This window comes from Salmo trutta, chromosome 2 (genome assembly GCF_901001165.1).
Source record: "Salmo trutta chromosome 2, fSalTru1.1, whole genome shotgun sequence".
Taxonomy (NCBI): Eukaryota; Metazoa; Chordata; class Actinopteri; order Salmoniformes; family Salmonidae; genus Salmo; species Salmo trutta.
Window position 1 is genome coordinate 19,830,574 of NC_042958.1, and position 24,070 is coordinate 19,854,643.

Genomic DNA, 24,070 nt, shown 5'->3' on the forward strand with positions numbered 1-24,070 from the left:
TAAAAACAAGTGAATAGCCTGATTAATAAATGAATGCAAAATAGGTCTAAACAACAAAAATAGACTATTACAGTACATACATATATTACAGCATTTACAGTATAGATTCCAGAATGTGTTCTTATGAACTAATATGTGTGCTATGTGCTATCTATTAGCCTACTTACACAGAGTGACAGAAAGACTGAAAGACAGACCGACAAACACTGATGGCGGCGCGAGAGCGCTCATCTTTTTTCTTCTTTTATTTAACCTTGATTTAACTATCAGTTTAAAACACATTCTTATTTACAATGACGGCCTACCAGAAGTCAAAAGGCCTCCTGCGCGGACGGGGGCTGGGATTAAATATAAAAAAACATGAATTATAGGACAAAACACACATCTTGACAAGAGAGACACCTAAAATGTTTATTTTATTATACGGAGCCATTTACTTTATGTTCGTATTCTTATCCTTTAATAGTTCTTATTGGTGTTGCATTGTCGAGAAGGAACCTGCAGGCACACATTTCGTGTATACCAGACGTTTCCCGTACATATATAACATACGTATCACTTACATACGACTAATAAAAAACTTGAAACACACGTACCGAGACAGTTCACACAGAGTATACTATAAATGGCACCATCTAGTGGACCAAATGACGCATCGCTTTTCAAATAAATGTTTTCAGGTTGTCCGATTCTGAATGTGTAATATTGGCTTGAAAAATCTGATTAAAAGCCATACATCTACAGCTCATCAATAGTACAAAGTTGGGTAAGGCCATTGAAATATCGGGTAAGCCCCAACCCCACAAAAAAATGAATTACGAATGTGATTTACATTAGGCTGATTAATAGTTGTCGTTTTTTTTAATCCATACATTTATTATTACACGGCCACCATTGAATCATAATGGGTTTATGTTTTCTTTGTAAATAAAACGTATCGGTTGGCATCCATATCTCTGTATTCGACTATTTTGAACTAGGTGAAAAAACGTATCTAACAATTGGTAATCGATTAGAGTTAGTACAACCAAAATGGCGGACAGAACGCCTGGTGGTACGCAGAAAGCCAACGCAAAGGTGAATTTATTAATCGATGTTTACTTGATGCATTGGCTATTAAATGCTATAAGAACTGTTTATTGTAGTTCATGTGGTTATAAACGTTATGGTTATGAACGTTGTACAGCTGTTGCCATATATGTTCCCATTTATAACTAGTAATTGTGTACGAAAAGACCACGTAGCTAACGCTAGCTAAGCCAGGCCCCAATCACCGGTATTTTTCCTGTCCCAAACATTGCAATGATTTCGCCATGTGTTTACATAACTGGCTAATCTAGCTGCTGTATATTGGTAACTAGGATGGCAATTGTTTACATAACTAATTCGTACGTTTGAGTTGGTGTGTGATTTTGGTTGTCGCAACGTGGAGTATCAACAGTCGCTACTAGCAAGCTACCGTTAGCTAACTCCACCCTGCACGAGTCCTTTGGCTTTGCCGCCTTATAAAGCAGTGGTGAAAAGCAGTCGGACCCACCGTAGGCTTACTGACTGCTAGCTAGGTAGCCAACTATCTCACGGATAACATCTACTGGCAAACTAATATCCAATTCAGCAACATCCGTAATTAGCAATAGTTCGCTATAGGCTAGCTAACGCACTATTTCAACAAGCTGTCGCCTCTACATCAGTGTGTATTCATTAGTCAAATTCCGTTGCAAAACGTTTTGCAATGGAAACAGTTTACTCTAGGAAGCAAACAAAGCATTCGAAACTGGGAGGGACCTACCTGTGTTTGTCCAATAGAAACGGTAGTTTTCGTTGCATAACATTTTCGGTTTGGAGTTTTGCAACGGAAATCGACTAATGCATATACCCAGTTACATTAGCCAGCTAACTTGGTTGCTTTACAGCTTTGCCTGGCGGGTCAGTGTGCTAGTGAAACTAATGCCTTTATTAATGAGCTCGAGCTAGCAACCTCAAGGGAAATACAGAAGTTATATTTCTGAATATTGTAACTAACTAGCTAACGTTACTGTGACATGAGTGTATTCAAGTTTTGTTTTGTTTAATTTTGTAGGCGCTGCTGGAGAGCAAGTTGAAGTCCTTCAGCATTGGAAAAATGGCCGTGAGTAAGAGGACCCTAAGCAAGAAGGAACAAGAGGATATCAAAAAGAAGGTAAGACTAAATATAAGTGTTACACTGCAGTGTTCATTAGGGCACACAGTAACAAAATGTTTTGCAATGGAAAATAAAATACATTTCTTATTGGTTTCTTATAATTTTGTTGTCTTATCAAATCGTTTTTTTGAGGGGCCATATACCCATATTTAGCCGATGTTATTGCGGGTGCAGCGAAATACTTGTGTTCCTAGTGCAGTAGTATCTAACAATTCACAACAATACACACAAATCTAAAGTTTAAAAAAATTGAATTAAGAAATATATAAATATTAGGACAAGCAATGTCGGAGTGGCATTGACTAAAACACAGTAGAATAGAACACAGTATATACATATGAAATTAGTAAAGTGGTATGTAAACATGACCCTGATGTTGTGACATTGCTTATGAGAGATGATGTTGGTCTGGTCCTTGACAGGAGGATGAGCGGGCAGCTGCAGAGATCTATGAAGAGTTCCTGGCTGCGTTCGAGGGAGGAGAGGGAAAGGTCAAGGCCTTCGTCCGTGGGGGCATTGCTAATGCAACTAAAGGTAAATAGAACCATGTCAACCTTCATAAACAGCACAATATTATCAGGGATATGTTTAGCTAGATATTAAATGTTTAGATATGTTGTGTAGTAGGGTTGGGCAGTCAAATTACCAATTTCTGTTGTCCCTGTGTATGGATAGACAGTTGTAAGCTATTGTATGGTACATTCTAGTAAGAAACTGCACTAACTTGTGTTGATGTACTGTGTTTCTTCCTACAGAGGAGGCTGCTTCTGATGACAAGAAGGGCAAGCTGTATAAACCCAAGTCACGCTTCGAAACAGCAGCAGCACCGAAAAGCAGCTTCCTGCCTTTGGAAACTCCTCCGCAGTTTTTAACATTAGATAAAAGACATGTATGTATCATCACAATCAACATTTTATTTTACTGTTGTTAGACTAAGCAAATAGCTAGTCCTTTTACCGGCCTCTTACAAAAAGTAATACTTTTTGTTGTTTATCTCCCTTTCAGACACTGAAGAAAACAAATGAAAAGGAAAAGAAGAAGAGTAATCTAGAGCTCTTTAAGGAAGAACTTAAACAGTAAGTAATTTCACATCCCTCATCTTTTGCTCCATGTACTCAACCTGGACTCGGGTAGACGTAACATAGTAAATATAAATCCGAGACACTCCAATTAGTATAATATCTTACGAATTACAAATCGTACAATATGTTACGAATTGCAATTCATACAGTGTTTTACGGAATGTAATTCCTACTATATTTTTCGAATGTGCAGAACGTATGATATCTTACACATTTGTTGTGACTAACGTTAGTTAGGTGGCTAACTCTAACATGTGTTAGGCAAGGGGTTAACGTTAGGGGAACGGTTAACTTCTTATGGCTCAAATCCCATTAACGGGATCGATTTGACAATATCCGGTGAAATGGCAGAGCGCTAAATTCAAATTAAACTACTATAAATAGTAAACTTTCATGCAATACACCAAATTAAAGCTACACTTGTTGTTAATCCAGCCAACGTGTCAGATTTCATAAAGGCTTTACGGCAAAAGCAAACCCTGCGATTATCTGAGGATTGCACCCCACCAAACAAACACAGACAATCATAATTCAACCCGCCAGGCACGACACGAAACTCAGAAATAAAGATATAATTCATGCCATTGACGAGCTTCTTTTGTTGGCACTCCAATATGTCCCATAAACATCACAAATGGTCCTTTTGTTCGATTAATTCCGTCGTTATATATCCAAAATGTCCATTTATTTAGCTCGTTTAATCCAGAAAAACACCGGTTCCAACTCGCGCAACATGACTACAAAATAAAAAAAATCTTTGTCCAAACATTTCAAACAACTTTCCTAATACAACTTTAGGTATTTTTTTTACGTAAATAATTGATCAAATTTAAGACGGGATAAACTGTTCAATACCAGAGGAAAACAATGTGGAGCGTGCTTTCAGGTCACGTGCCTCAACCAGACCAGTACACTTCACTCGACCCTCGTTCTGAACAGGCCTACTTCTTCATTACACAAAGGAAAAACATCAACCAATTTCTAGACTGTTGACATCAAGTGGAAGCGATAGGAACTGCAAGCAACTGCCTTAGAATTCCAGATTCCCATTGAAAAACCATTGAATAGAGAGTGACCTCAACATTTTTTCCCCTGGATGGTTTGTCCTCGGGGTTTCGCCTGCCAAATAAGTTCTGTTATACTCACAGACATCATTCAAACAGTTTTAGAAACTTCAGAGTGTTTTCTATCCAAATCTACTAATAATATGCATATCCTAGCTTCTGGGCCTGAGTAGAAGGCAGTTTACTTTGGGCACGCTTTTCATCCGGCCGTGAAAATACTGCCCCCTAGCCTAGAGAAGTTAACTAACATGCTAAGTAGTTGCAAAGTTGCTAAAGTTGACCGTGATGAGATTCGAACACGCAACCTTTGGGTTGCTAGACATTCACGTTATTCGACCACCCATCAACTTTTGCCTTAAGTGACCTTCTATCTTATGTAACCATACCAAACATAACATATCATACTAATTTGAGTGTCCTGGATTTGCCTTTATTATGTCGCGTCTAGTCTGAGACCAGGCTGATGTACTTGGCATTGCACTGGATTGCATAATCTAATATTCTCTGTCTCTCCCAGAATACAGGAAGAGCGGGATGAAAGACACAAGATGAAAGGCAGAGTCAGTCGATTTGAACCTCTCTCCGGGATGGAGGGAAAACGCTCCTCATGTAAGTGTCTGCCAGGGTTCACACCAGGTGCTTGAGGTGCTTAAAGTACTTCAATAAGGCACTCTGAAATTCAGGTACTGGAATACCTTGAAAATCAGACATTTTCTCAAGTTGGTACTTGACTTAAAATGAGAGGGGAACATGATCGAATGTGTTTATGAAAAATACAGTATTAGAAACATTTATTGGTCTTCCGAATGAATTTCGAGGCATGCTACCAAGTTTTATTTACCGTAATTTCCGGACTATTAAGCGCACCTGAATATAAGCCGCACCCACTGAATTAAAAAATATATATATTATTTTGAACATAAATAAGCCGCACATGTCTATAAGCCGCAGGTGCCTACCGGTACATTGAAACAAATTAACTTTACACAGGCTTTAACGAAACACGGCTTGTAACAAAAATAAATAGGCTTTAACGAAACACGGCTTGTAACAAAAAATAAAAAATTAGCAGTAAGCTTTAGTTGTCTTTTTGCACTGAGTCAATTCCTCACGCTGCTGTTTCCAACGTCTTATCATCGACTCATTAAGACCAAGCTCCCGTGCAGCAGCTCTATTTCCTTTTCCAACAGCCAGATCAATCGCCTTCAACTTGAAAGCTGCATCATATGCATTTCTCCGTGTCTTTGCCATGATGAGGGTGACAAAATGACTACTGTAATCAGAATGATGGGAAGTTTGAGAGCGCTCGATTTAATCTAAACCGTAAACAAAAAAGTTGTTTGACCTTAACCCGTTCGGCAATTTCATTGGTCTAATGAAAGCTTCATGCCGCCAAAAAACTGAGCACGTCACAGAATGTGTTTTTATTTTTAGAAAAAAAAAATTGAAAGTGTGAAAAATTCATATATTAGCCGCGTCATTGTTTAAGCCGCGAGGTTCAAAGCCTGGGGAAAAAGTTGCGGCTTATAGTCCGGAATTTACGGTACTCAAGTGTTTCGTGCTGTGGTTGCAAGGTGAGCCTGCTCATTCCACCCACACTCCCACTCAGCCAGTCTGGTACAGAACTGACTGATTAGGCGCCACCTAACGTCACATTGAGAGCTAAAATGCCGGGCAAATGTAGATTCAATCCTGCCTTTTGTGCATATGGAACACTTTTGGGAACTTTTATTTCAGCTCATGAAACATGGAACCAACACTTTACATGCTGCGTTTTATATTTCTGTTCAGTATAGTTCACCAACTTTTTTACCACTACATCACTGGACCCAATCAACCCACACTGTGTGAAGTGCAAAAAATGTGTCAGTTTGACATTGTGAGCATGGGTGAAGCGTCACCGAAGAGCCACATGAAGGGGTAAAGACACAATGCTTCATCCTGCACTGACACCAGTTCTATGTTGTGACTTTTTCAACCTCCAGGAAGTTTTTGCCAATCGGCGCCCGCAATATTCCGCTTTATCAAGCGGCAGCCGTGCTCCTGCCGTTCTGGTGGCCGTTCACGTGCCGTTTTCCCTCACACACAGCTCCCGACCGGTGACACTAAAGCTGCCAGTTGGAAGCAAGACGCTTTTTTGTAACTATTAAGTAGTAGATTCCCAAATGCCCAATAAAAACCGTCATTAAGCTGGAATTGTGTAGTGATGCGAATAGGAAATGTGTGTTCACCAGTAGGCATGTCCAAAAACTCTAGTCACCACTACTCAAATTACAAAATCATCAGTACTGACTTACCACTCATGTATACTACCGTTCAAAAGGGAGATTTGTACAGGTTAAAAGGGATCTTGAAGAAGGAAGGCTATCACTCCATTTTGCAACGCCATGCCATACCCTGTGGACGGTCCTTAATTGGAGCCAATTTCCTCCTACAACAGGACAATGACCCAAAGCACAGCTCCAAACTATGCAATAACTATTAGGGAAGAAGCAGTCAGCTGGTATTCTGTCTATAATGGAGTGGCCAGCACAGTCACCGGATCTCAACCCTATTGAGCTGTTGTGGGAGCAACTTGACCGTATGGTACGTAAGAAGTGCCCATCAAGCCAATCCAACTTGTGGGAGGTGCTTCAGGAAGCATGGGGTGAAATCTCTTCAGATTACTTCAACAAATTGACGTCTAGAATTCCAAAGGTCTGCAAGGCTGTAATTGCTGCACATGGAGGTTTCTGTGATGAAAGCAAAGTTTGAAGGACACCATTTTTTCAATTAAAAATCATTATTTATAACCTTGTTAACATCTTTACACTATTTCCTAATCATTTTGCAACTCATTTCATGTATTTTTTAAATGTTTTTTATTTTCCCTTTTTATTTAACCAGGTAGGCTAATTGAGAAAAAGTTGTCATTTACAACTGCGACCTGGCCAAGATAAAGCAAAGCAGTGCGACACAAACAACATCAGAGTAACACATGGAATAAACAAACATACAGTCAATAACACAAAATAAAAAAGTCTATATACAGTGTGTGCAAATGAGGTAAGATAAGGGAGGTAAGGCAAGAAATAGGTCATAGTGGCGAAATAATTACAATTTAGCAATTAAACACTGGAGTGATAGATGTGCAGAAGATGAATGTGCAAGTAGAGATACTGGGGTGGAAAGGAGCAAAAAAATAAATAACAGTATGGGGATGAGGTAGTTGGATGGGCTATTTATAGATGGGCTATGTACAGGTGCAGTGATCTGTGAGCTGCTCTGACAGCTGGTGCTTAAAGTTAGTGAGGGAGATATGAGTCTCCAGCTTCAGTGATTTTTGCAGTTCGTTCCAGTCATTGTCAGCAGAGAACTGTAGGAAAGGCGGCCGAAGGAGGAATTGGCTTTGGGGGTGACCAGTGAAATATACCTGCTCGAGCGCGTGCTACGGGTGGGTGCTGCTGTGGTGACCAGTGAGCTGAGATAAGGCGGGGCTTTACATAACAAAGACTTATAGATGACCTGGAGCCAGTGGGTTTGGCGACGAATATGAAGCGAGGGCCAGCCAGCGGGAGCATACAGGTCGTAGTGGTGGGTAGTATATGGGGCTTTGGTGACAAAACGGGTGGCATTGTGATCGACTGCATCCAATTTGCTGAGTACTGTGTTGGAGGCTATTTTGTAAATGACATCGCTGAAGTCAAGGATCGGTAGGATAGTCAGTTTTACGAGGGTATGTTTGGCAGCATGAGTGAAGAATGCTTTGTTGCGAAATAGGGAGCCGATTCTAGATTCAATTTTGGATTGGAGATGCTTAATGTGAGTCTGGAAGGAGAGTTTACAGTATAACCAGACACCTAGGTATTTGTAGATGTCGACATATTTTAAGTCAGAACCGTCCAGAGTAGTGATGCTGGATGGGCGGGCAGGTACAGGAAGTGATCGGTTGAAGAGCATGCATTTAGTTTTACTTGCATTTAAGAGCAATTGGAGGCAACGGAAGGAGAGTTGTATGGCATTGAAGCTCATCTCGAGGTTAGTTAACACAGTGTCCAAAGAAGGGCCAGAAGTATTCAGAATGGTATCGTCTGCGTGGAGGTGGATCAGAGAATCACCAGCAGCAAGAGCGACGACATTGTATACAGAGAAAAAAGTCGGTCCGAGATTTGAACCCTGTGGCAACCCCATAGAGATGTATGTTTTCATAGAAATGTCCTTGTTTTCCAAGTGACCCCAAACTTTTGAATGGTAGTGTATGTAGTAAATAAGTAGTGAAACAATGTATTATTGAGTAGAACTTGTAAGGTACTGATGAATAGTAAGTTTATTTTTTTTCTCATGAGGTTGTGGTGATATACTACCATCTGATGGAAACTAGAAACAATGGCATAATAAGAACTATTACAAATTGATGTTCCTTGAAAATAAATATTAGTGCTTGGAAATGTCATTGAATTTGACTTGACCTTGTAGGGAACAAACCCTGGTCTGCTTATTAACTACTGACAGGGCAAGGCTAGCCTGGAATCCAAACTCATTTGCTCGGTTTCAATGGTCAAACAGAGGATTACATTGAATTTTTCTGTGACCTTTATTTAACTAGGCAAGTCGGTTAAGAACAAATTCTTATTTACAATGACAGCCTACCGGGGAACAGTGTGTTAACTGCCTTGTTCAGGGGCAGAACGACATATTTAAACAAAAATGACCTTGTCAGCTCTGGGATTCGATCCAGAAACCTTTCAGTTACTGGCCCAACGCTCTTGGGATATCAGTTAAGATTTCAGGCTAGGAAACTGTTAGACTATCTAAAATACATTAAGACCCATTGGCTCTTGGACATGCTCCCTTCCTTCCTTCCTACAACTCTCATACTGACTGCTTCAAACCTCCACCCACTCCATTTCCTTTGCCTGGAAACAACATTTATATACTGCCTTTCTGCTTTTTTTAGTGGATGGTTCTTCAAGAAGAAACCGTCCGTCCAGTGGTAATTTGATAAATTTATACAGTGGCTTGCTTTTAATATCTAACATCTCACTAAGATTATATATTCTATAAAAGGCTTCTCTACTCTGCTCTCTCTGCAGTTCTGGATGACGCTGCACCTGGTTCCCATGACGTCGGAGACCCCTCTACAACTAACTTATATCTCGGAAATATCAACCCACAGGTAAACCTTTTTATGGCTCATGAATCTTTTATATGCTTATTTATGAAATATGTTACATGCCTAATTGCCTATATTAATAGCATAAATCCTACTGATATATTGCATTACAATGTAAAATGACACAAATAACAGCAAGTCCACGTGCCCCGCTCCCTCCCTCGGCCTCTGTTGTTGTGGTTGCTGTGTGTAGATGAACGAGGAGATGCTGTGTCAGGAGTTTGGGCGCTACGGCCCTCTGGCCAGCGTGAAGATCATGTGGCCGCGGACAGATGAAGAGAGGGCCAGGGAGAGGAACTGTGGCTTTGTGGCCTTCATGAACCGGAGGGATGCAGAGAGAGCTCTGAAGAACCTCAATGGTATTAAAGCCTTAGTTATCATCATACCACTGACCGACCACAATGCAACTTTACTCACATTACATCAAATAATGTATTAATGTCAAAAAGTTTTAGTGTTTTTTGTCTAGCTCTTCTGCTGCTTGGGCTTTCCTTTTGCTCTCTCTGTGGGACATGGGACTTGTAGAGTTCACCAGCATGTATCACATGTACATTACTGTTCAAAAGTTTGGGATCATTTTGAAATGTCCTTGTTTTTTAAAGAAAATGAAATTTTTTGTACATTTTTTAAATAACATCAAATTGATCAGAAATACAGTGTAGACATTGCTAATGTTGTAAATGACTATTGTAGCTGGAAATGGCAGATTTATATTTTTTTATGGAATATCTACAGAGGCGTACAGAGGCCCATTATCAGCAACCATCACTCCTGTGTTCCAATGGCACGTTGTGTTAGCATCCTGGAGTCAACTCTTCACTGTTGACATTGAGACTGGTGTTTTGCAGGTACTATTTAATGAAGCTGCCAGTTGAGGACTTATGAGTTGTCTGTTTCTCAAACTAGACACTCTAATGTACTTGTCCTCTTGCTCAGTTGTGCACCGGGGCCTCCCACTCCTCTTTCTATTCTGGTTAGAGTCGGTTTGCGCTGTTCTGTGAAGGGAGTAGCACACAGCGTTGTACGAGATCTAGGCAATTTCTCGCATGGAATAGCGTTCATATCTTAGAACAAGCGTAGACTGACGAGTTTCAGAAGAAAATTCTGTTTCTGGCCATTTTGAGCCTGTAATGGAACCCACAAATAATGATCCTCCAGATACTCAACTAGTCTAAGAAGGCCAGATTTATTGCTTCTTTAATCAGAACATCAGTTTTCATCTGTGCTAACATAATTGCAAAAGGGTTTTCTAATGATCAATTAGTCTTTGAAAATGATCAACTTGGATTAGCTAGCACAACGTGCCATTGGAACACAGGAGTGACGGTTGCTGATAATGGGCCTCTGTACGCCTATGTAGATATTCTATTTAAAAAATCTGCCTTTTCCAGCTACAATAGTCATTTACAACATTAACTATGTCTACACAGTATTTCTGATCAATTTTGTTATTTTAATGGACAAAAAATTAGCTTTTCTTTGAAAAACAAGGACATTTCTCAGTGACCCCAAACTTTTGAACGGTAGTGTATATGTAATGAAAGGGGCTGGTTATTCATCAGCAATGTATTTAGCAACACAAACTGGTTATAGTGGTTATAGATGGCCAAACATCAATGTTTTATTTTATTTGCAACATCAACATGACGTATTGGCATTCTTAGTGTATTCAAAACCGCAACTGATACAGTATAATTGGTAGTAAGATCAGATGAGATGCACGGTAATAAAAGGCAAATAGGCTGCTTATGGTTTTTTACGAGTGTGTTTCTTCACTGTTTCCAGCGAAGATGATTATGAACTTTGAAATGAAGTTGGGCTGGGGTAAAGGCGTGCCCATCCCCCCTCACCCCATCTACATCCCCCCGTCTATGGTGGAGCACACCCTCCCCCCGCCGCCCTCCGGCCTGCCCTTCAACGCACAGCCCTGCGAGAGGCTGAAGAACCCCAACGCCGCCCTGCTCCCTCCGCCCAAGAACAAGGAGGAATTCGACAAGGTAACTCTCCATGTCATGTCTGGGATGCTGCTGTGTACTGTATTAGGCCTGTCAGTTGTATCATGTGTATTTCTTAGGCATAGACCTAGTTTGGCTATTTGTCATGTAGTGAATATTTTGCTCATATCTTCTGCTAGTTATGGGTTTATTCCTTTTAAACATTTCTACATTTATTGACCAAACTATGCTAGATTTAGCATTTTGAGAGGTGTGTTTAGTGTATATAAAGAAGCAGTGGTAAGTTGTGGGAATTTAAGAACTGTATACATTTGACCTGAAACTGACAGCAGTAGAGGAAAGTACTTTTTCATATGATGCAGTTTTTAATGCATTTAATATTTTTCACCTGTTGCCTTTTAACAATACTCACATATTCTATGTTTATTATCTGATGTGACTTCATATACAGACTCTGTCGCAAGCCATAGTCAAAGTGGTTATCCCAACAGAAAGGTACATGTTTTTCTTTTTTAAATTGATGTAAAACGTAGAAAAACATCCCATAATGAATAAACCCCAATTTTAAAGTTTGATCAATTGGATCGCTGCATGCTACGGGGGGTCGTTCAGTATGGGTGAGCAATGGTTGAGACAAGCAGACGTAGGCTTATAACCCCATCAGGTACCTGTTAGTAGACTACAAGATACTCACAGCCCAGCTTTCTGACACCACACAGTGTCCATATGTTTTTCCTTTCACACATTCATTCCAACACTCCCTCCAAACATCAATACAGTCCATGGACCACCATGCCATTACTCGTCTGACGGTATAGAGGACATCAAAGGAATTTTTATCACCACTTGTCAGTCGTCACATGTAGGCTAATAATATACATGTTATGATGCTAGCTACATAACACAGTCACATGCCATACATGCCTTGCTGGCTGTGGTTAGGTTGTTTAGACCGGTCTTGCACTCTGACTATTGCTCACTCCCACCGACACGCCCCCTTGGCCTCTGTCACCCAATCACGGGCTCAGCAACACCTAGCCCCAGCTCAGACCACCAATCCAAACTTCCCGTTAGTCTCAGTGACCTTTTGACATTGGCCTTGGTGAGCAGCACAAGTTGAACTGTCTGCGGCAGCGAGGGACCTGAAAGCATCATGGGATGGATTGGGAAAGTATACAGCATTTCACCCACCATGCATTGGTACGATCGGCTCCAATACTATATGGTAAATGTGATTTGCGTTGTCTACATATAAATGAAAGACATCCTTTGTTGTTGTGTTGTCCCCTTTAGGCTAATTGGTCCAACATGCTCCAATATTAGGTCGCTCTAAAATGTTCCAAAGGAGCTTAGGCCTAATTCCCCCCCATTTGGACATTTTGTGTTTATTCATACATCATTATGTAGTAGAATCATATGACCAGTAGAGCGCCTTTTGTTATTTAGCCTGTTTAGGCCAACAATCCTATAGTGCTTTGGTTCTTCATGCGAGTCAGTCAAGAAGAGTTGTCAGGCTGGCTTTGACAGGCTCTGTATGGGCTGATACGTCACTCAATACAGAGTCACTCAAACCTCTCTCAAACATGATTTATCTTATCCAGCTTCACTGTCCTCCCTTCCTTATACTCTACTGCGGGGAGATGGTAGTTAGAGTTGTCTTGACTTGCAAAGATCCATACACCATTTTATAACTAGTAGAAGTACTAACTAATGTTCGTTTTAGGCAGCTAATGGCTCTTAAAATTGGTGTTAGGTGCTCTTAACATTTCTGAAATGATAAGGTCGGAAACATTTAGGAAGATGTTTCTTCCATCATTCTTACAAATTAAACATTTTAACACATTCAATTAGTTAAGCTTATCAAACACAATGTAGGAAATAGTTTAAGTCTAGTACATGCATAGTTCCATGTGTCTTACACCTTCATGTGTTGTTACACTTAGTGTATTTAGGCCCAGAGGCTGTACTAGGTCAGGGCAGCAGACAGACAGGCTTTGCCTTGGGGAGAAGAAGGGTCACCTGCTCTGAATCTGTTTGTTTTAACTGTGTTTTTCTTCTAGGAATTTGCTCTCTCTCATCCACCGAATGATCGAGTTTGTGGTGCGTGAAGGCCCCATGTTCGAAGCCATGATCATGAATCGAGAGCTCAGCAACCCCATGTACAGGTACGTCTGTCTCTGTCAGTCTCTGTCTCTGCATCTTCTCGTATGTCTGTCTGTCGGTGCACGTGTTTGTGTGATCACTTTTTCAGTTGACAATGTATTGTAGTACAACAAGTTGACTGTCATTGTGTTGCCTCTGTTGGTCAGGTTTCTGTTTGAGAACCAGAGCCCAGCACACGTGTACTACCGCTGGAAACTCTACTCCATACTACAGGTCAGTGTGGACCAGCCATTGTCTGGCATCTTCTCCTGCATCACATTCTTAGACCAATTGCATCTTCCCTTTTTTCCTTCTTCTTTATCACCTCTGTTATCTGTCCTCTCGTGACTGGTTAGGTTGAAAGCAGTATAGATCAAACACGTCTGTCCTCTTAATATTGTCACATTTAGAAGGGGGGGTCTGTGGATGCATTGTTGACATGCTACTATTTGATAGCCTGAACACACGACAATGGGGCTCCCGAGTGGCGCAGTGGTCTAAGACACTGCATCTCAGTGCAAGAGGCGTCCCTGCAGTACCTGGCTCGAATCCAGGCTGCATCACATCTGGTTGTAATTGGGAGTCCCATAGGCGCACAATTGGCCTAGCGTCGTCTGGGTTTGGCCGGGGTAGGCCTTCATTGTGAATAAAAATGTGTTCTTAACCGACTTGCCTAGTTCAATTTAATACATGTCCTCGTCAGAGAGTAAGAAAGTTGTCTAATGTGAATGACGTAATAACTTGTCCCCACAGGGAGAAGCACCAACAAAATGGCGGACGGACGACTTCCGCATGTTCAAGAACGGCTCGCTGTGGCGCCCTCCTCGCCTCAATCCCTACCTGCACGGCAACTTTGAGGAGGGGGAGGGGCCTGAGGAGGAAGAGGAGGAGCCTGGGAAGAAAGGCTGCTTAAAAGAAGAGTATGTTCCCTGTTTATAATTTCATTAGCATAATGGTATTATCTTATGGTTACTGTCACCCAAACACTCTAAAGACTCTGCGATAGACTAGCATCCTGTCCAGAGGGTTGTACTTGTACATCAAGCTGCCTCACACTACAGAAACAGATGGGCTCTTGTTGGGCCAGTCTGGCTTGGACAAGGTTACTAACTTTTACTTTTAACATTATCTATGCTCAACTCCTCTTCTTTCTTATCACCCCTCCCTCCCTCCAGAGAGCGTGATCAGCTGGAGGAGATGTTGAGGGCTCTGACTCCTAGAAAGGGGGACATAGCTGAAGCCATGCTGTTCTGTCTGCTGCACGCCGAGGCTGCTGAGGAGATTGTAGAGTGTGTCACGGAGTCCCTCTCCATCCTCAAGACACCACTCCCCAAGAAAGTAAATAAAATGGAAAACAAGTGCCATACTATGTTCTATAGAGAACTTTCTTTCTGCCATGTTGTATTGCATGCATATAGTGTAATGTTTTTGTGCTGACCTCAAAAAAGGAATTTAATGTAAATGGCCAATAAATAAAAGTTACTGTATCGTATCACAGTCCCAAACTTAACAAAACCTGCTGCTTATCTTCTGCCTTTGCTCGAGTTTGTTGCTTTCGTAGCCGGTTTTGCCTTGTGTTATTTGGTTTGGAAAGAGCTTTGAGCACTTGTAAAATGTTCCGTCAAATTAATTATTCAGTTATTCCATTCTATCAGGGAGGACTGGCCAGTTTGTTTGAATGTCTTATAATAATTCCTTCCTTGTTTTTCAGATTGCACGGTTATATCTTGTCTCTGATGTGCTGTACAACTCATCTGCTAAAGTAGCCAATGCGTCGTACTACAGAAAATAGTAAGTAGTCGAGTTTGGGTTCACGTGATGTTTGCTTGCAACTGACTGACTGGGTGTAGAGGACCCTGCTTGTTCATGGATTACGTAACTTTTCGGTATACATTATTTGCATTATTAAATATGTTTTCCTGCATAAGTGAATATGTTAAACTTGTCCCTGACACAGCTTTGAGACCAAGCTTTGCCAGGTCTTCTCAGACCTCAATGCAACGTACAAGACGATACAGGGTCACCTGCAGTCTGAGAACTTTAAGGTATATTCAATTGTATACATTTTCCGATCACAATTTGAGTCATGTTACCTACCCCTATCTTTAAAAACTACACAATTATTTCAGGGCCCGTATCCACAAAGCATCTCAGAGGAGAAGTCCTGATCTAGGATCCATCCATACAATCATAGTCGTTATTGTCTAAAAGGCTAAACTGATCCTGAATCAGCACACCTACTCTGAGATGCTGTGGGCCTAGGGTTTAGGGGCTAGGGATTGCTTCTGGACAGGGTATTACCGTTTGACCCGTCTAATGTTGTATGTCCTCTTGTCCAACAGCAACGAGTGATGTCGTGTTTCCGTGCGTGGGAGGACTGGGCCGTGTACCCAGATCCCTTCCTCATCAAGCTGCAGAACATCTTCCTGGGTCTAGTCAACCTATCAGCTGATAAGGAGGCTCCCGCTCCCATCACAGTAGAGGTCAGCTAGCATACTCACTTTTTCTTTTCCGGTCTTTCTCCTGATGCTGCTACCTAACCTTGTTGTTAGATAATGAGTTGAAAATGTCTGGTGGTTTGTAAATGTTGTGTGTTGATTGGATAATGTTGTGTGATGGTTGGAGAATGTTGTCATCGTTTGAACATGTCGTGGATTGAAAATGTTGTCTGAAGGTTTGAGAATGTTGTGATTTGATCATGTTGACAAAGTGTGACGTTGCCCATGCAGCACTACTGCCCTAATAAATGTTGGAAGCTTATTTTCTGAATATATATATACACACACACACACACACACACACTGCTCAAAAAAATAAAGGGAACACTTAAACAACACAATGTAACTCCAAGTCAATCACACTTCTGTGAAATCAAACTGTCCACTTAGGAAGCAACACTAATTGACAATAAATTTCACATGCTGTTGTGCAAATGGAATAGACAACAGGTGGAAATTATAGGCAATTAGCAAGACACCCCCAATAAAGGAGTGGTTCTGCAGGTGGGGACCACAGACCACTTCTCAGTTCCTATGCTTCCTGGTTGATGTTTTGGTCACTTTTGAATGCTGGCGGTGCTTTCACTCTAGTGGTAGCATGAGACGGAGTCTACAACCCACACAAGTGGCTCAGGTAGTGCAGCTCATCCAGGATGGCACATCAATGTGAGCTGTGGCAAGAAGGCTTGCTGTGTCTGTCAGCATAGTGTCCAGAGCATGGAGGCGCTACCAGGAGACAGGCCAGTACATCAGGAGACGTGGAGGAGGCCGTAGGAGGGCAACAACCCAGCAGCAGGACCGCTACCTCCGCCTTTGTGCAAGGAGGAGCAGGAGGAGCAATGCCAGAGCCCTGCAAAATGACCTCCAGCAGGCCACAAATGTGCATGTGTCTGCTCAAACGGTCAGAAACAGACTCCATGAGGGTGGTATGAGGGCCCGACGTCCACAGGTGGGGGTTGTGCTTGCAGCCCAACACCGTGCAGGACGTTTGGCATTTGCCAGAGAACACCAAGATTGGCAAATTCGCCACTGGCGCCCTGTGCTCTTCACAGATGAAAGCAGGTTCACACTGAGCACATGTGACAGACATGACAGAGTCTGGAGACGCTGTGGAGAACGTTCTGCTGCCTGCAACATCCTCAAGCATGACCGGTTTGGCGGTGGGTCAGTCATGGTGTGGGGTAGCATTTCTTTGGGGGGCCGCACAGCCCTCCATGTGCTCACCAGAGGTAGCCTGACTGCCATTAGGTACCGAGATGAGATCCTCAGACCCCTTGTGAGACCATATGCTGGTGCAGTTGGCCCTGGGTTCCTCCTAATGCAAAACAATGCTAGACCTCATGTGGCTGGAGTGTGTCAGCAGTTCCTGCAAGAGGAAGGCATTGATGCTATGGACTGGCCTGCCCGTTCCCCAGACCTGAATCCAATTGAGCACATCTGGGACATCATGTCTCACTTCATCCACCAACGCCACGTTGCACCACAGACTGTCCAGGAGTTGGCGGATGCTTTAGTCCAGGTCTGGGAGGAGATCCCTCAGGAGACCATCCGACACCTCATCAGGAGCATGCCCAGGCGTTGTAGGGAGGTCATACAGGCACGTGGAGGCCACACACACTACTGAGCCTCATTTTGACTTGTTTTAAGGACATTACATCAAAGTTGGATCAGCCTGTAGTGTGGTTTCCACTTTAATTTTGAGTGTGATTCCAAATCCAGACCTCCATGGGTTGATAAATTGGATTTCCATTGATTATTTTTGTGTGATTTTGTTGTCAGCACATTCAACTATGTAAAGAAAAAAGTATTTAATAAGATTATTTCATTAATTCAGATCTAGGATGTGTTATTTTAGTGTTTCCTTTATTTTTTTGATATATTTTATTTATTTATTCATAAACCACTCCTTTTCAACAGAAACCATCAGTTGAACACCTGGCCTCTGGTCTACTGGCCCAGCCTGAGCCAGCAGAGGACATTGATGGGGCCCCCATCGGGGAGGATATGGACGGGGCCTCTCTGGAGGATGTGGATGGGGTCCCTATAGGGCTGGATGGAGGGACCATGGTGGACGGAGCCCCCCTAGGCTCCGCCCCCCTTGACGGAGCCCCGCTGGGGATGGATGATCTGGACGGAGTGCCCATCAAGGCCCTGGAGGAGGACATAGACGGAGTTCCCTGTGAGTGGCCTTATGACCTCTATACTGCCACATCCTCATAGGAATTATTAAAGGGATACTTCTTCCCCCAAATGACACTAACATATTTGTTTCTGTACCTTGTCAACAGTCTATTGACTAACCCTGACCTTAGGATTGGAGGACATTTTTCTAACCTTGTTCTTCTTGTCTTTTAGTGGATCATGCTGCGGCCAAAGCAGCATCCTTTAAAGTAGCACCTTCAAAATGGGAAGCAGTGGACGAGTCTGAGCTAGAAGCACAGGGTGAGTGAGACTACAGCTAGTTTCTACCAAGCTAGGATTCCACTTGAAACTGTGCTAATTATGTTTCTATGGCTAGTTTCTACCAAGCTAGGATTCCACTTGAAACTGTGCTAATTATGTTTCTATGGTTAGTTTCTACCAAGCTAGGATTCCACTTGAAACTGTGCTAATTATGCTTTTATGGCTAGTTTCTACCAAGCTAGGATTCCACTTGAAAGTGTCCTGGACCTGTTTCTATGGCTAGTTTCTACCAAGCTATGATTCTGTCCTAATTCTCCGTCTCCTCCTCAGCCGTGACCACCTCTAAATGGGAGATATTTGAGCAGCCAGAGGAGAAGAAGGACGAGGATGACAGTGATGATGACACCAAGAGTTCCCGGTCAGAAGAACCTCCGAGTTACCCCAACCCCATCAGAGACGACTTGGACTCCAAGACCAAGCACTCTGAGATGAATGAGGACAGGCGCACCAAGCTCCGGGAAATAGAGGTAAACTAGTCAGCATTTTACTGGAATCACAAAGTACTCAACAGGTTATTTAGATGTCTGAAAATAAACATGGACAGCTCTGAGTTGTTTGTATATTTTTATTTCTTTGGGCTAAATTGGTTCAAAGAAGTTTGGTTTACTTCGCTTGTTCAATGGCCACACCCTGAAAGTTGACCCTGTCGTATTTATATCTAAACGTTAACATATTTGTTTTATTATATTATTATTTTCTACCAGGTCAAAGTGATGAAGTTCCAGGATGAGTTGGAGTCTGGGAAAAGGCCCAAGAAGTCTGGCCAGAGTCTCCAAGAGCAGGTGGAAAACTACAGAGAGAAACTCTTACAGAAGGTATTACATACTGACTGTCCTCTTGGTTCCTGTAGGAACATAGGGCCTGTACTATTGTTTTCCACCGTTATAGGAACCTCTATTAGATTCATTAAGGTCATTGCTATTGACCTTTTATATTCAGCTGTTACAGACGGTAAGATATGTGGAACCATGCTGTTTGTTATCTGATGAAGTACTGTCATTGCTGTTTACCTCAATATTTAAAGTATCCTCTTGAAAATGTTTCTAAGCTATAAACTTCAGTTTATATTAAGGTATTTGATATCACATGACTCCCTTGAATACAGTGGAAGTTGTTACTGAGTGGACTATTCTAGCGAAATAACAAAAAATAAAGTGAATTTGGATAAAGTCGGCACCTTGTCTTTTTCTTTTGCAGGAAAAAGAAAAGGAGAAACTGGAACGAGAGAAAGAGAGGGAGAAAAAGGACAAGGAAAAAAGCGAAGCTCGCTCTAAAGACATCAAGAAGGAGAAGGAGGAGTCTACTCCGACCAGGAAAGAAAGGTTAGTCCCTCATACATTGTGACGCATTCATTAGAGACATGATGGCTGTGTGTGGTTGGGTAACAGGAGGAAACTCTGGTAGAGCTGTGTAATGGGATCCTAGGAAATGACTTAAACAAAGGACTCCAACTCATGATCAGTTTTAAAGTTCTTGCACCCTTGAAATACAGGGGCAGTTTAGGGCTCCTTGAAAAAGATTCATATATCAATGGGATTCACCTAATAAAAACAAGCGTAGACTGTTGTAACATCATCGCTGACAAAACAATATTTCATCCGCCTATGTCGTCGTCTCTGACAGGCGTGGCCTGTCTCCTGTGGTTGCTAGGAAACGGCGCCACAGCGCATCACCCTGCAGCCCCCCACGGAGCAGCAGTAGACGGGTGCGCTCCCCATCCCCCCGCTCCGAGAGGTCAGAACGCCTCTACTCCAAGGACGTAGGGTCATCACGATCCCGCTCCTCCCACAAAGACTCCCCTCGAACCACCATCATCAAGAAGTCCTCCAAAAGGTACTAAATCATCTAGATGTCTTTTAAAACATTCTAAAAGTAACACTTCTATACTTTATTATACTGTCCCTGGCCTTTCTGGCTCCACTGTTTTGAGAATAGTGCTGATCTTCTCTTGACATTGGAGAGGGAAATAAACTGTTAAGTGGATTTGTATTTGATTGACATAGTCTTTGTGGTGGGCTAACTTCCTGTAACTTCCCCAAGACCATTGCAGTTTGGTTCTCCTGGTGTCCCTCTGACTGTCCGGTCTGTGTTTTCTCTCCCTCAGGTCTCCCTCGTTATCCCGCACGCCCAAACGGTCCCGGAGGTCACGCTCCAGAACACCCAAGAAATCCACCAAAAAATCCCGTTCAAAATCACGGTCCCCACACCGGTCCCACAAGAAATCAAAGAAGAGTAAACACTGACAAATCACCCACCCCTCGTTCTGAACCTCCTCCCTCTCCATCCCTCTGCTGTGATGTATAAATAAAAGAATGAACAGTGGCAGCTCAGTTCCCTGCCTGAATGTTCCTGTGAAGAAGAGGAGGATTAAGATGAGAAATGGTTATGAACAGGTTGCCATGTTGAGACTCAATGGATCGAGCAATGTTGCCATGTAGAGTCTACTTTAAATGGATCCTTCCGGGTTGCCATGTTGGGTCTAAATGGATCCAGCGATGCTGTTTTATATTGTAAATAAATGTGTCCTGCCCACTCCCCCCACCGCTCAATGGGATTCATCCTCGTGGTAGACCCCTCCTGTACCCAGTGTGAAGACGACTAGTCTTATTTCCATGCTGTAGTTTTCTTTTTTGTAGTTCACAATTAATAAATATGATTCATTATAATATTATCTTGTTAAACTTTTTGCATTGTAAATCCAAAATGAAAGCTTCAGACAAGCCCTGGAAGTTCTCCCCCTGCTGTTTCAGTCCATTTTCCTCAATATGGTGCCTAATGAATGCTGCCCAGATCTGTTAAGCACTGGTATTTATTTAACACATGGCTGTAATGGTAGTGAGTTCTACGTTTTCACAGTTGTCAAGCTGTGGTGGAGACGGAGGGAAACTAGAACACATTTGTGGCTCTGAACTGTACATGACAATACTGAAAATATAGAACCCCAACTGTTTCAAATGTGTCATGGTGAGATTGTCCTTTGTAGAAATAAACATACTATATGTTTATTGTAACTTAGACTACACACATCTTTAAAGCAATAACAACCATTTGAACATTTGAAATTATGTTCACAGTGCATTGAGTCCACTCCATGCTGGGTGTAGAGACCGTAGACCTGTCAGAGGTTCGACTATGCTGGATATATCGACACTCAATCACGTTGAACTCTGAGGGGTTAGATGTCTTGATAAGTTGCCATGGTCAACAAGTAGATTGTATAAATATTATCTACGTTGCTTACACTTGAGCAAACAGGGATATCATGAGTATTGCTACAGAACTTTTACTAGCCACTAAAATGCATACTTTTTTAGTATACTACATATCCACTAGATGTCGGTAAGAAGCTTAATAGTTCAGATATCTAGAGACTTCTGAAAATCCTATATTTTGTCATTCATTTGTATGTTTACCTTTGAAGTTTGCCTACATCAACGTCTCGAGCACAGAAGGCAAGCCATCAATCCTCTGTCCCTCTGACGTGTTCCTGGAAAAGAATAGATGTATAATGTGTTATGAAAGGGATCGCTTACACACCATCTCTCGCTCGCGCTCTGTGGGGCTCCTAAAACTGTAATTCATCTTACATATCTCTCACTATTTGTAGTGAGAAAGAACAATGGTCTTTGCCAGGATAGGATATGGGGTGTTTGCTGTGTAACCGTCCCACAGGGGGAGCCCCATGCTGAATGAATGATGTGCTGTCTGTTTCCCTTGGCCTCTATCTGGAATAGAGTCCTTGCTTGTTTAGAGCCCAGCATCTGTCCTCACAGATCCTCAGTGGGGTTTAGACCAGGATACAATGGGAAACTGTCTCCATGATGTCGGATGTGTTGGGTCCCATCCATGTATACAATACAGAGGGCGGGAGAGAACGTGTCCTGCTGAGACACTGGCCATTAATGCTGTCTTTTGATAGAAGGCCTGGAGTCTCCTCTCAGGAAGTGAGAATCAAAAGCACAGATGTGATGATCTATAGAGGATGGCCCCATAAAGATAAGGGAAGACAGACTGTGTGCTTGTCTGTGTAGCCCCTTGGATAAAAACATGGGGACAAACGACTGATTCATACAACTCATTGGTTTGGAAGGAATAGTAAACTACAAAGGAGACCTTTTTAAAGCCTCTGATGTCTTGAGGTTTATGGAAGTATATAGACCCCTTGGAGAAGCAATTAATTACTGTTATATTGATACCTTGTTATGACCAGTGAATGGTATGGTTAAACTTGTATGATCTAGACTGTATGATCTATAGACCCATAGGCTAGACCGTAAAGCACCTGATATAAGACACATTGATGGAGTTATCGTTATGTTTTTACTTATATAAGTCACAGGCTACTTTGGATAAGTCACCTAACTTCTTCCTATTTATAAGCATGCAGTAAATACTGTACCTTGGCATCTACCCCTCTCTCCCGCCTCTACGCATTCCCACTCTGATCGAAAAAACACGTGCGCTCAATGTGGATTCCGATAACATTTGAACGCAGAAGCAAAACTAATTAACCCAAGTAGCCTATCTTTATTTGCGCAAATTACCCACTTGTGGTAATGTGTTTGTCTGAAGAATTAGTTCGACTAAAAAATAAAGCTCGCGGATGGAAGCTGGAGTTCTACAACGGCACCTATCTGTCTCGCGATCAAAGCTCTTGTCGCCTCTGCTCGCAGTGAAGGCGGTTGAAGGTCTTTGACTGGTAGGCTATTATGCCGCGTTCATGTGCTATTGGGAACTCGGAACCTCAAAGCAAAAATGAACGTAAGTTATTTGCGTGGAACTTCCTATTGGTTGGTTCTGATAGCCTACTTCCCAAGCGGGAAACTCGAGAATGGGATCATTTTTCTACAACAAGTTGGCAAGTCGAAAATGTCAGAGTTTCCTAGTTCCGACAAGCACGTGAACGCGGCAGACCGGTGTTGTGGTTTCCCAGTGCGCTGTTTACTGAACAGTGCGCCACAGTCTCGTTTTGGCCTCGCGACCTAGGGCTGTTTTGTAACTGCTTTGATGTTTGCATACAAGGAGGACGGTATGAAATGATTTGCTGAAGGTTTTTCATAGTTCAAGATAATACAACTTTTTATCGTTATGTTGGCAACAATAATCATCATGTTGACAGTTTAGGAACTAGTCTACATGTACGGGCGCAAGGTGAGACTTCGTGGAACGGGGAAATCGAAGACTGCGCTATCCCCGAGACAGTTAAAAACTTAATAGAATACTACAGGCGAGGAAAATGGATGATAACAACAATGACAACGCTCGCTGCAAGTCGTCGGAGGATAACCACCGCGACTCACCAGTTGGTAGCGGGGCAACAGGCGATGTTGGAGCTGAAGGTCTAGAAGAAGTACAGATGCATCTCACGTGCCTACCGGAGCGGTACATGATGGCCAAGTTCACCTTATCAGCCTATATGCTCTGCTGGGCAGCGCTGAAACTGTACCAGGTAAGATGGTCTCACTGAAGCTTTCTAAATCACATTACAGTGTTGATGACCTATGCACTCTGTTGCCCTTTTAGTTAATGAAA

General features: G+C 42.3%; 1 protein-coding gene and 1 long non-coding RNA gene across 6 annotated transcripts; one reads left to right on the forward strand and one right to left on the reverse strand.

Annotated features, from left to right (window-relative positions):
* Positions 1–980: 980 nt before the first annotated feature.
* LOC115152869 (U2 snRNP-associated SURP motif-containing protein) lies at positions 981–21,206 on the forward strand. Of its 5 annotated transcripts, none has more exons than XM_029697768.1 (25): positions 981–1,077; positions 2,081–2,179; positions 2,605–2,716; positions 2,938–3,071; positions 3,188–3,258; positions 4,846–4,937; positions 9,265–9,300; positions 9,401–9,483; positions 9,674–9,839; positions 11,266–11,477; positions 11,887–11,930; positions 13,496–13,600; positions 13,745–13,811; positions 14,331–14,497; positions 14,753–14,915; positions 15,289–15,368; positions 15,535–15,622; positions 15,920–16,060; positions 17,993–18,254; positions 18,431–18,517; positions 18,809–19,005; positions 19,243–19,353; positions 19,736–19,860; positions 20,162–20,371; positions 20,643–21,206. In XM_029697768.1, exons 1-25 carry the CDS (start codon positions 1,033–1,035, stop codon positions 20,779–20,781), a joined length of 3,036 nt encoding a protein of 1,011 aa, XP_029553628.1. In that variant the 5' UTR covers positions 981–1,032; the 3' UTR covers positions 20,782–21,206. The 5 variants fall into 5 exon arrangements, with proteins under 5 accessions (XP_029553628.1, XP_029553656.1, XP_029553622.1 ...); XM_029697796.1 differs by having other exon boundaries at positions 20,189–20,371; XM_029697762.1 differs by lacking the exon at positions 981–1,077 and adding an exon at positions 1,832–1,926.
* Positions 21,165–23,215, reverse strand: LOC115152893 (uncharacterized). The gene is made up of 3 exons (XR_003867600.1): positions 22,938–23,215; positions 21,952–22,025; positions 21,165–21,705 (listed from the first exon to the last, which is right to left on the reverse strand). It is a non-coding gene; the product is annotated as an uncharacterized LOC115152893 (long non-coding RNA).
* Between the last annotated feature and the right edge of the window lie 855 nt (positions 23,216–24,070).